Source organism: Fistularia commersonii, chromosome 8 (genome assembly GCF_037954325.1).
Source record: "Fistularia commersonii isolate RoL2024-O1a breed Wild chromosome 8, RoL_Fcom_v1.0, whole genome shotgun sequence".
Classification (NCBI taxonomy): domain Eukaryota; kingdom Metazoa; phylum Chordata; class Actinopteri; order Syngnathiformes; family Fistulariidae; genus Fistularia; species Fistularia commersonii.
Genome location: NC_141291.1, coordinates 20,403,291 through 20,416,843, shown reverse-complemented (window position 1 = coordinate 20,416,843; position 13,553 = coordinate 20,403,291). Strand labels below are relative to the sequence as shown.

General features: G+C 39.3%; 1 protein-coding gene across 7 annotated transcripts in view; it reads right to left on the bottom strand.

Moving 5' to 3' along the window:
* The window catches only part of nrp1a (neuropilin 1a), a 47,821-nt gene extending 35,917 nt beyond the window's left edge, over nucleotides 1-11,904 (bottom strand). For 2 of the 7 annotated variants that reach the window (XM_086151577.1, XM_086151578.1), the window contains exons 1-2: nucleotides 10,095-10,669; nucleotides 8,840-9,014 (exon numbers count right to left, since the gene is read on the bottom strand). In XM_086151577.1, coding sequence (XP_086007703.1) covers nucleotides 8,840-9,014; nucleotides 10,095-10,161 — 242 coding nt within the window. In that variant the 5' untranslated portion in view covers nucleotides 10,162-10,669. Of the gene's footprint in view, nucleotides 1-8,839; nucleotides 9,015-10,094; nucleotides 10,670-11,502 lie in introns of those variants that run through there. The other 5 variants (XM_086151575.1, XM_086151580.1, XM_086151576.1 and 2 more) reach the window with 4 other exon arrangements.
* Between the last annotated feature and the right edge of the window lie 1,649 nt (nucleotides 11,905-13,553).

Sequence of the window (13,553 nt, the reverse complement as noted above, 5' to 3'; positions counted from 1 at the left end):
CCACTGTGCCACCACTTTTGCAGCATTGTTGCAGTTAATTTTCACAGGTGAAAACAGCACAAACATTAATTATTAAATTAATTAATTACTTAATTTTTTTTATTCTATTTTTCACTTTGGTGTCATCATCTTGAATAAAATAAATAAAAAATAAAAAAAATAAAAAATGATCAATTTTTCAAACCTTCTCTCTCTTACTGTATCTGCCTTTGCATGTGACATGCATCATTCCTCACTTGAATAGCTTGGTTCCCTTTTGTAGTCATTCATTGATAATATCTTTACATCAACTTGACAGAAATTGAGATAGTATTCTGCTACGGAGAGGTTTGTCTGCCCCTTAACTTTTTCAGCAGCTTGAACTAAGTCCTGATACTAACAATTTTACAATAGGAGGGCTGCCCTCATTAGAACTTGATAGATTATGAAGAAACTGATCCCTCCAAGTTTAAATCTGTAAAAAGTCTTTGAAGAAGTTTAGGACCTCCGAACCAACACAGAAAAATGATCTATTAGTTAGATCTGATAGGCTCAGAAGTGGATCCTTGTCCATAATGAGTGAGGAAGTTAACTATTACTTTGCTCATTATATATAGCAAAGATAAAAGAAATGGAACACATACACCTATATGTAATCTATTACACTCAGCCCTGACACATTCCATCCATCTATCCATTGTCTACCGCTTATCCTACTCATGGTCGTAGGGGATGCTGGAGCCTATCCCAGCTGCATCAGGTGAGAGGGGAGGTATTCCTCTAGACTGGTCCCCAGTCAGTTGCAGAGCCACACAAACAGACTCTCATTCGCACAGAGAGAACATGTAAACTCCCCTGTCCCCCACTACACCACCGTGCCATGACCAGTGAAGTTTCTTCACTTGCATATATGATAAATTTCTTTATCCCAGTTAATGGATACAGGGTGATAGATGGGTGGATTTTCTCAAAGGGTCATCCCTTCTTTAATGCACAGAGCAAGTTATCCATGTGCAACAGTATAGACTGGTTGGACAATGTATGATAAAAACAAACAGGAGTCATAACTCATGTCAAAAATGCCCTGTGCTCCCCTTACATGCTGTGCCTACAACATGTTTAAGTATGTTTGGCTGACTTGGTCAGTATTTCCACTGTCAACAATGGAACAATGACGACAAAGATGTGAAAAATAGATAGATGGATGGATGGAAATAGACTATCTATCTGTCTATCTATCTGTCCGTCCGTCAGTCCGCCTGTCTGCCTGCTTGTCTGTCTGCCTGTCTATCTGTTTGTCTATTTATAGAATTCATACTATAATATATTTATTGTCTTTATAATTGTTTTCAAGCTAATCCTTATATTTGTTGCTGCTACTGTATGACAAATGAAAGAAATTTAAGCTAATAATTTACAAATCATTTGTTTAAAGACAGTGAAATTCTATGCAGATGTGAAAAAAATGAAGATGTATAAAACAATCACTGCATTAAGTCAGGTCGCTGTTTTCTTGTTATTATGAATCCAGCTACAATAACTTAAGATAATTATCAGATAACTGTAAAGGGCAAAATGGAAATGACAATTAGCACATTTTCTCCTTAAACATACTTAAACATGCTGTAGGCACAGCATGTAAGGGGAGCACAGGGCACAAGATGGAAATCTTAATAAAACAGAGCTGAAAGAGAACACAAAGAAGGAGTTCAAGTCACTAAAACAGAAAGGTTGAGAGGGCCTATGTGTTTCCTTAACAAAAGAGGAAAGAAAAAAATAATGGAAAATGTAACCCCTGTAACAAAAGAGAGTGGCTTCCATTTCTCCTACCTTGACATTCCACAGGACCCCTGATTACAGAGAGAGAGAGGGGCAGACAGACAGTCATCCAAGGGGGTCTGTAACACTGCTCAGGTGTTTTGCCGTTGTTACACAAATCAGAAGCCAAGGGTAAAAGGAGCAGCAGATGGGAAGAAGTAGTTACATTTTTCCTTTTTTGACAATTTCTTACTGCCCTCCACATGCCACTTGTTGGATTCACAGTTGTCTTACTGTGCCCATGGACTTGAAAAATCCAAAAAGCAAAAAATGCAAATGTATAAAACCATTCAATGGCTGTTGGTATGTCTAGTGCAATAGAAATCCAACTGAGTAGAATTCATGTCAAGGAGGAATTTCACCTTGATCATAATAAAAACATGGCAGTAAAATATCATTACACCATTTTCACAGGACAAGGAACTGTTTGGACCAAAAAATTTATCTTAAAATTTAAGATAAAATGTACCTAAAACATTTTTCACAAAGAAATGTACTGTATCTTGGATGCACAGAACTAGAGATTGCAGGATTAATAACATCAACATTAATTTATTCTGGACAGCCATCTTCACCTTATGCAACCACTTGGCCAGGTGGTTGAAGTTTCATTTTTGTTTACAAAGTGGGTTAAACTTAATCCTAAAATACACAACAATCTCAGTTAGTATAAGTTATAACTTGCTCAAAAAAGGAGGCTGGCAGGTTGTGCATACAAGTAGATAATGGGGAATCTAAGAAATATTTTCTGTTTTTTATCATTATGGAAAGAATACAATTTAAATGTAAATCAATCCCAATTATATCTCTTACTTTCTCTAGTAGTCACTGCACTACTCTCATCACTTGCAAAGACTGAATATATTTCAGTGATGCAGAACTTTAACATTCCAAATAGTCCATGCTCTGAGCACTATTTGTGAGGAAACTACAGCGATTTTCTCTCAAAATGATTTATTCTTGGAACTATATGAAGGCTTAAATGTTGATGGTGAGCCAGCCTTTGTCAGCATTTTGAAGGCAAGTTGACTATTCAGTGGTCTGGCCTTGCAATAGTCCTTAGCCTGTCAACTTGTCTAGTCTTGTATATTTTATCAAAGACCTTTTTTTCATGTTTTTCCTTGGTAGGGGTCATATTATAAAGGCTGGATCTGTGTGAGAGTGTCATGTTAATGAAAAAAGTTGCTGACTATAGATTTATTTTTTTACAATTATATTAAGCCATGAAAAAACAAAAGTGATTGTAATGAGAGTTTAATAAGTAATTACATCAATTTAGTGGGGGCAAATTGGAGCTTGCTAGGGTCGGTTAATCACACCAAGTTGCTGAAATATGTCTATGAGATACACCCCAACCACAAATGACCCTGAAGATGAGGGGTTAAGACAGGGGGGGGTATATCCCACTACTACTCTTACTCAGCAAAAAAACAAACTTGAATTTAGAGAGACCCTCCCAATGGACTTCGCTTTTTCTATAAAAAAATTTGGTGTGTAACCCAACAGAGTGTTATGGTAAAAGCAGGTTGACTGGGATAAAAATGCATTACTCAGAATCATGGGACTTTAACAGACCAAGACCATAAAATTGGAACATGCAGGATAAGAGTGGACATACTGCTTAAAAGTGTTCTGAATTCCCTCATTAACTCACAGCAAGAGCCCATTCTATCTGAGTGTGTGAACAGGAAAGACATTGCGGAGGTTTGTACTCCCCCAACCACAACTCTCCCACATACATCTTATGAACACAGTATGTATTGACCATCCCCATTTCTCAAGGAGGTTCTCCATCTGACCAATAATAAACTGAAAAAGGAAATGGCAAGGATTTAACTGTTGCCAAAAATATGGAAACCTACAGGAATATATTGCCACTTGTCCTTCGGAAACAAGCAACTAATTCAATTAGGGACTCTATTTTAATTTTCATCTGCGTTAGATAGAAAAAGTAGTCTGGTATTTTTCTACGCATACTGTATATCTATTAACTGTATGAGAGTTCAAAGATTACAGAATTGTGTGCTCTTGCATAGCACCTAAACAACCTGTGTTGATGAAACCTTGAGATATAAATGCATTTTTTTTCCCACAAGAAATGTACATAAAGTCATCTAGTATTTGGGCCTAAAAATAGAAATGCAAGAAGATGAACTGCTCCAGTCATCCAGTTACAAAAAAAACAAAACAACAACCAACAAACAAAACAAAACAAAACAAAACAAAACAAAACAAGCAAGTCATTTGCGTTAACATGATGTTTGTTTGCAACACCAAATATGTGAGTGGACCTTGAAATAATCAGGCAGATTATTTATGAGGATGGCCCCAGTCTCTTCTCTTTTTGCATCCTTTTTAGTGCCTCCCTTCTCTACTCAGCTGTGAAGTGAAAGCCCCTCCTGCTGTGTGCTAAAGTGGCTTGCCTACTGTTTGTGGTCAGGTTGTGCATGAATCAAAGTGGTGACAGAGCGGCAGGGAGGAAGGCAGATGCCACAGCCAGAAAGCTTTTCAATCAGCTGCCCTTCCAAGTCATAGCCAAGGTGAAACACTTTGCCAATGGCTGACTAAAAAGACTCAACCCCATGGTCATTTACACATTTGTGGTACATGCACGCAAGAGCATTTGTGGACTGATCTACTTTAATTTTACTCATTAGCCATGGAATAACCTCTAATGTTTAAAATAATTGAAGAAAAGTGTGTTTTTTTCTATTGTTGTGTGTTTTGCCCTTTCCAGTGTTTGACCTAAAATGTGAACATCATGGCCTTAAAATTTGTTCAATGCTGCACTTTGATAGCAATACCTGTCTTTACTTTCCTGTTTCCCTGGTGAAATCTATCACACATCAACAGTATAATATCACTCAGAGCCCCTGGCTGCCGATCAAACTGGTCTCGGCTCTTCTCGGTCTTGGCTCCTCAGTGGTGGAACAAACTCCCGGAAAAGGTCAGAACAGCGGGGTCACTGCCCATCTTCCGCCATGAGCTGAAAACCTACCTCATCACCAAGCACTACCCCACTGATCGCACTTTGCCACCCCAACTCCCCCCCCCCCCCCCCCCCAAAAAAAAACAAAACAAAAAAAACGAAGAAATAAATGTATGTAATGTATGTATGTATATGATTTTGAGATGTCTATTTGGTAGAGTGGTGACTTCTGAATAACGACAACTGGTACTTTGGATCTTCGGTTATTGAATTGCGATTTTGTAAGTCGCTTTAGATAAAAGCGTCCACTAAATGACTGTAATGAAATAAATATCTGGCAAAGTCTCCACAACTACATGATGTAAAACAAAAATAATTGAGAAAAGATTTATTTCAGCACTTCTGGGTTATTTATTTTCCTCCATGACAACACCTGATACATGGTCAAACAGCCCTCTCATCCTGATGGTTGCCCTGTCGAAGAGAGACAGGATTGAAGGGTTAGGTAGCAGATGATTTACACTGAAAACGTTGCTCCTCACAACCACACAGTGAATTTCCCCTGCTCTTTTTGTGCAATTCGAACATGCTTTTCAGGTAGAGGGAAAACAGTGGGTTTGGAAAAAGTCACCAGGGGTCTTTTTACCAAAACCCTCTGTCTGCTGCTCTCACTTCCTAGAAACAGAATAGCTCTTTGGTGGGATCTATGGGCATATAAAAAACAAAGAAAGAACCAAATGAAGATCCAGGGTTTGCTAAAACCCTGCCCCTCTGCTTCCAAACCTCCTGCTTGTCTCCCTGGAGTGTAAACTTGATGAGGAATGCTGAGAGAAGTTGTGTGTCTATTGTATAGGGTCCACAGCAGTGACTGTTTGCCTTCCCAGCAGGCCTTCCCAGTTCCATGGGGGAAGCTCAGCGGGAAATCCAGGTGGATGGGACAAAAAGGAGAGGACTACAATTAAAGAGAGGAAAGGAGTGCTTTTGCAAGCATTGAATTACAGGCACCTTAAGGCAGGGGCTCTTGCAGACTTTTGAACCGTAGTGGACGGGCGGCTTTCATTGACTTTCCCACTACTACTCACATAAAAGTCTGCTAGGGAAGACATTCCTCAAATATCTTTGCCATCTAATTACCCCCCAACAACACAGAAGGTCAAGAGAGCCAGCTTCAAAATGAATAGATGAATAGATAAAACTTTTATAGAATAAGAGAGGCAATGTCTGTGTCACTAACATTCTCTAGCCAAAAAAAACACCCTGAACTTGTTGGCTAATAAAAAACACAATGTGTGACAAGGAAAAAATGCTTTTAGTTTGGTCAGCAAACATGATGATGTCAATGATTCATAATGTTGTCAAGAGTATATCATAGCAAGAGAAAATGTTTTTCCGTCTCTTCAGAAAGAAAAATGAAGAAAACGGCTCTTAGTTTCGACGGAAGGTACTTTGTGATCTTCTTCTTCTCCTTTCGGCCTTTCCCTTCAGGGGTCGCCACAGTGAATCAACTTTCTCCATCTAACCCTATTCTCCGTATCCTCCTCTCTCACACCAGCTACCGTCATATCCTCTCTCAGTATGTCCATAAATCTTTTCTTTGGTCTTCCTCAAGACCTCTTGCCTGGCAGCTCCAATTCCAGCATCCGTCTACCAATATATTCTCTATCCCTCCTCTGTACATGTCCGAACCATCTCAGTCTGGCTTCTCTGAACTTCTCTCCAAAACATCTAACATGTGCTGTTCCTCTGATAGACTCATTCCTGATCCTATTCATCCTGGTCACCCCCAAAGAGAACCTCAACATCTTCATCTCTGCAACCTCTAGTTCTGCCTGCTGTCTTTTGGTCAGGGAAGGTACTTCGTGATACATCAAGTTTTGTTTAGAGTTAGTTTAAAACTTGAAACTCTTAAGATTATCGTACAACTGAATAAATTGCATTTCAGCCTGCACTTTTGTGAAACAAGTTCTGTCTTTCTTTTTACAAGCACTACTTTGAATGCTTCTTGTTTAGTTTGTAGATAAAAACCATGTTAGATGAACATGTGGTTCATGTGTGTTCCATTTGCTCACTAATTAGATTGCAAAGCAGCGCAGTAGAGTATGCATTGAAACCCCTGTCCCCTCCTCTTCTATTCGCTCTGCCACTCCATCAGATAAGAAAGCCATTCATGTTCTTATCACTTTCCATTATGGAAGGTTTGATTAGGTGAGTAGAGTTACACCAGTCATATAAGACCAACAGGAAGCACACTCAGTTACTGTCAATAGATGTAAAACAACTAAATGGTTTTAGAAATAAAATTATTTAGGACATGTCATGTTTGTGACTTGAATGTTATTGCAAATTGTAAATAAGTGTTACTATGTGTCTATGATGTGCAGGAATCAAAAAGGAAATAGTAGATTGAAATAATATTAAAATTTATGTAAAATTTTAATATGTAAAATTTTAAATATGAAGCACAAATAAATACAAAGTGAAACCCACTTCTCTGAATACATTGAAAAAGAACAGCTGATTTAAAGCAGAAGACGACAAACTGGAGGTCAGGATAGCCCTGCTTTCAAATGTGAGACCTATTAGGTTTATATCAATTGGAGACCTGTTTTCAGTTTTGCAGCCGGCTGCTTGATTTGTTTCGTTATCTCATGACATGTGATGCATAACCGTCTAACCTCAATATTAGTCTTACTGATGTTTGCATGGCACAAACGTAATTATTAACAGTAAAAAATTAAAGCAAAGAACTGACACTTAATTGCCAATCTTTCAGTCCAGCACAGAATCCTTCACTATATGATTAAAAAAAAACTTCTATACGATCTAGAAAAATAACTTTCAGAGACCAAATAATTTTTGTTGCACACAAAATTCATTCCTGACTAATATGATTAGCAAACATCTTCCTCTGCCTGTCATTACCTTGCTCTCTCTTGCTGATAATACTTTAAAGATTTATTAGCTGTGACAGTGGTGAAAATAGTCCCAAAAAAAGCTACAAGCTGCATTCAACCTGTAAAAGCAAGCCTGTCATAAATCTCTGACAGCAGTAAAAAATAGGTTAAGGGATGATTCAAATCTGTGATTGAAAAACAAACCCTGGAAACTGATACAGGGACAATACAGCAAGCATCAAAGGGAGAGTAATGTTCAAGTTTGAATGAGGAGGGAATACAGTTACAGGATCCAGAAAAGCCCTGTACTCTCCCGGGCCCTGCAGCATAAACAAACAGCTAAGGCAGAACAGGGCTAAGACAACGACACAAACACACACGCACGCGCACACACAATTAGCAAGGCAGTCTGCCTCATTCACCTCGGGGCAACCACAAAGACTTCAGCGCATCATGTTGCTGTCTGTCTCCAGTTTCATTTGCTTAAAACCAAATATCTCATGGAAGGTCATTTTCTAGCTTTTTGTTGGAAGTGACAATTTGCAGCTCATACGTTGTTTGAGATCACAAAAGTCCACCTTACTTTTGAGACCTCTTTATCACACCATCACTGCTTATCATGGTAAAGGATCTTTGGGAAGGTTGCTGCCCCACAGATCTCCTAGCATGTTGTCTGTCATAATATCTTGACTCAAATCAATAACAAGTCCTATCCTTCTTAGTACAGAGACGAGAATCTGACACATTCCAAAACCAGGAGCGTGGGGTTAAGCGCTCCCTCCACCAGGAGCGTGGTGTTAAGCGCTCCCTCTATCCTCTTGACATTATTTCAGTCAGACACTAGATGGCGTAGTCTCATGTACAATATTTTCAAGAGATGGAGAGAGATGGCAAACGCAGAGGAACATACTAATTTTATATCCTAAGTAACCTTCGGCTATTGAGGCGTTTGTTTGTGTAAATGTACGATTGAATGAGTCTTCTCAAAACCTCTGTTATCACGGACAAATTGATGCTTTGATTTCACAAAATGTATGTGAGTGATTGGATCAAATGTTGCGACTAGGTTTTTGGGTTGGGGCCCCGAAAGAAAAAAAAAAAAAAAACTCTTAAAAAAAGGTTTCTTAAGGCCCACACTTTCTGTCTTTTGTCCTCTGTCCCTGTCTCTCTTTCTCTCCCTCTCCCACAGTTGGTTAAAGTTCATTACGACTATTCATACTTGCACTCTCGGTCTTCCAGATCAAAATGCGGATTGAAGTTGATGAGGATCCGCTGGTGGGGACCCGGTGCTGTTATCACCCAGATGCATCTCTGTGAGGGTGGGTAAGACATTGGGTAACCGGGCGAGGTGAGGTAGTTGGCACTTGATATTCTGATGTTGCCTCCACATTTATCTATAAAGAGATTGAGCGAGTTAGATTACAACACATACAGAATGTGCTTGCACATCTATCTATCTATCTATCTATCTATCTATCTATCTATCTATCTATCTATCTATCTATCTATCTATCTATCTATCTATCTATCTATCCATCCATCCATCCATCCATCCATCCATCCATCCATCCATCCATCCATCCATCCATATTAAATACTTTTGAATATAAAGTGTGAAGCCGATAATAAAATAATAATTTAAAAACACATTACTGAGTCACAACAAAACAAGGACACGAAATTACATCTTTCGAAGATAGAGAAGTGAAACCACAGAACGATCTCATTACCGATGCTAAGTTACTGCCGTACAACATGTGATTTACGAATTTGCAAATACCTATTTATTGTGTATCTGTTCGCTACTTTATTGTACAATAACACTACGTGTCTGATTGAAGAGCAGACAACAGCCGCTTCAAACAGTCGGTTTTCAGTAACTAAAAATAGCAGCAACATATGATGATAATAATTATGATAAAAATAATGATAATAATAATAAATGAAAGTTACATTACAGGAATAAAAGTAGTGGTTAAAAGCAGTTTCGAGGTCAAATCTAAAATACAATTTTAGAAGCTTAGCATGTTCAGTGGACTGAGACGCTCAGTATAGCGAAGAAAATGTATGACAAAAAAAATCCAGTAGAGGTCAACAACACAGAAAACAGAAAATGAAGCACTTTGAATTGTCAGTTATAATAACTCTTACACGTCAAAAATACCTTTTATAATAAGTCACGAAGATAGTGATTGTAGAAATACTAATAATTAATAGTTGTAATAATAATAGTAACATGATAACAATACTTTATTGTTCAGTCTTCATATGTGCTATCAGGCATTATCAACCAACATCAACTTGCTGTAAGAACGAGGGGTGAAAGCGGGTAGGCAAGGCCCTCCGACTTTGCCAGAAGTCAGAGAAGGTGGCAAAAGGCTCATCTCAACAGACAAAGAAGAAGAAAAGATTTTGCCATGGTAGTTTAGCGTGCAGATCATAACGGGATTACTCATGTTGGTTATCACACTTGCCGTTTTTGACAGCGTTGGCCACCAAGAGGATTCCCATGAGCAGGACAAAGAGTAATCCAGAATGCATCCTTGTTTCGTCACCGCATAAAAGGTAAAAAAAAAGGCTTTAAGAGCTCAGAGTATATTTTCCTTATTTGAATAGGAAACAGTAAAGCCGAGCTGTCAATTGAGGGAAGTTGAGGGCTGCAGTGTGTGTGTTCAGGTCACAAGCATCTTGTCATTCAGCTCCTGTTCCCCTTCTTAGCCGGCTGCAATCTTTCGAGTCGTGCCATATTCTCTCCAGAGAGGCGAAAGCACAAGGGTGCGTGAAGAAACGATAGCAGCGCCCCCGGCGTATCTACTCCGTCAATCCGAAACTGGTTGGTAGGTAATCCTTGGCTGTGGAGGGGAAAGAGACGCACGGAGGTGTGAACGGGTTAAGAATCGATACTGCATTCGGACACTGAACGTGAATCCGTCTGACCGAGCAGGGTCATAAAGGCGCGGATACCAGACTTCCTTGAAGTAGTGACAAGCTCATCTTTGGGTATAAGATCGGGGGGCTTGGTTACAAATACCCAACCTATGAGGGAAAAGCCTTGTGACTTATAATGTAAGTCGCTATACTGACTCACTGTGCACCAGTAGACCTCCCACCCATTGTGCGCGCGCGCCCGCGCGCCCTCTCTCACTATCTGCTAGTCTTAATGACTCCTGCCCTCCCTCCATGTGCGCGTTTGTGTGCTTGTCTGACGGCCACTCTCCGTTACTCACTCTTCCTCAAAATAAATTAAAATGTTTAAAATTACTTTTTGAGGCGTGTTATCATCACGTGTAACTGTACTATCATCACAGGTGACCACTGGGACTATGAGAGATTATCAGTATTAGGTATAACAAATGCAGTTTCTCAGCAATTCCAAAGGTTTCTGTTGTGTGCAGAACGCTGCGACTGGATTTCCCCAGGACGTCCTTTTCCTCGATTAGTCATTAGTCCCTATATGACATACTGAACTACATAATCAACCGGACCTCATTAGACTTCTTATCTGTTTCTCTTGTGTGCTTTCAGCATGCCTAATGCCCGCCCCACGTATCTGCACGGCAGATGTAGTTACAACTGCAGCCTCTGAACAGCTGCTTGATAAGGGATGGGAAGTATTTTTTTAGCGTCCATTCATTTCAATCGATTTCCGACTTTGTAACTAAAGCAAAACCTCAACGAATGGACACTTCTAAACAAGGGTGAAATAAGTAGAAACATAAACCACGGCTGACATAGAACAAAGAGACCAAGCTTTTACCCAATGTTATCGCTTTGGCGTCATTCATACTGTGAACGAAATTACTGAGGAAAGCGAGAGCGCGCGTTAAAGTTGCATTACGTTTCCGCATATACGCGGACAAAATGCAAATAAACTGTATTCACCTGCATCTTCTTTCGGAGCTTCCGCCAAGCTTAAAGTGTACAGTCCGATTGACTAGATCCGACCCCCAACATTTTATACGGGATCTTTTCCAAAGACTCGCAAAGGCAGCCCGAGTTCCTTTTCGGCAAACACCCTGTACAATCCACCAGAGTCCCGGGTGTACGCCGAGCAAACACGAGCTAATCTATGCTCGGAGAGTCGCTCTGCCGTTCGCATAGACTCGTCTCCTCTCGCTCTTCGAATGTGGCTTTTCTCTCATTCAACGAAGTAACAAGTGAAACCCTGTCATTATTCAGTTGAGAGATTAAGCTGTGCCAGACCTAAAAAGGGGATATAATAATATTGGCAAACTGAAAAAGAGTGCGTTTTTCTTAGGGGGGATGATTACGTGATGAGCGGGATTGTTTGCTCTCACGCGTATACACAGAAGTGCTCGCCCGCCAGGTATCGATATGCAGCTCACACCCCCTCTCCCAATGATTAACATCCTTTGTTAATCAGACAAACCAGAAGGTGACGTGCACCCCATACGATAATCTCTACTAGTTTTAAGGTTGTGCTCTAATATCAAATAATACTGATATTTTTTAGGGTCTGCTCTAATATCGAAGCAAATCTAAAAGTCACTGGACCTACCACAAACTTAAAGGGAATATGAAATTTAATGTGTTTTACAGTTACTGCACCGCATCAAATCCCCAAAGTGGAATTTTTATCAAGGCTGTGGACTCTTAAGTTCTTGTGTTTGGGATCTTACAAGACCATCTATTGTTTCTGTGTAAAATAGAATCTCGTTGTGTTTCAGCTATTAATAAACTGTCAGTATGTATTACACTGTGAAAATTTTATTAAGACTAAGAAATGTGGTTGAGAGAGAGTTGAGCTGATGTTTCTAAATACGAAAAGTCGTCATCTTGTACGTCTTATCGTTTTGGAGTTTCTCTATATCGCAGGGCACTCATAGGAAGACCCAGTGGATTGGAAAGGGGTTCTCTAAGTTCTAGAGTGCGTTATACAGTGGCACAATCACATCCTGGGACAAACATTCCAGAAGTTAACCCCTCAAACATGCACTTTCGTGCTCATCACTGCAGGTCTTTTTTTTATAAAATGAATCTTTAAAGTAAAAGACAAAAAAGTGAAACTTCAAATCAATAACATGTGTTTGGACAGTCTCTTGTGCAACTCTCCTGGGGGAGGCGGATATGATTTGGGTTTCCCTATGTTTCCAACTCATACTTCTGTAACTCCTATTCATTAAGGTTAAGCCTGGCAAAAAGGCTACTTGAATTCTGTGCGCCTGTAGTTCAGTTGTATGTGAAAACTGAAGTATTGTATCTTGAAGTTGCTTTAGATGTGCACTTTATATCCTGTAGGGGGCATCAGAGTAGGCTAGGTGCTTAGTAAGAGGTATCCAGCGCTCCAAAGGCACGCCTTACTCTAATAATGGATTGAGCAGCTGCGTTTACAAACGCTTGCGCTGATTAAAATGTTTTGGAACTCCAATCACAGGTCATACTCAGTGGATTTTAATCAAACATTCCATGGAAGAATTTGATTCAGCAATGACTTTTCCTTTAATGCTGTCGTGAAATTCTCTCCCTAGCTGCCTCCTCAGATACAGTACATTATTTTGAAGTACAAAGAGAGTTGATCGGTACATTTCTAAAATGACAGCTATGAAACACTCTCAGAAATATTTGATCAGTTATCTGATACCCAAAAGTGCAGTTAAACTTAAATTTGACATGGAGACACCACTACAATCAGGACACACATTTTCAAAGAGTGTGATCCAGTCATTGTTTGCATTGCAATTTAGCTTTCCAAGATCACTTGTAAATATGTATGAATATGAACTTATCCTTGTCCTTGAAAACTGGGTATTTTATGTGATGAAATAATGTTAAAAAAATGAAACAAAATGAATCAAAAAATTGTCCTAATATAGGAAAATGTATTTATTTTGTTGTAAAATAGTTACACTCAACTATTAAATACGCTTTTGTTACCCAGCCATCCCCCCAATAGACATCTGCAGCGTCATATT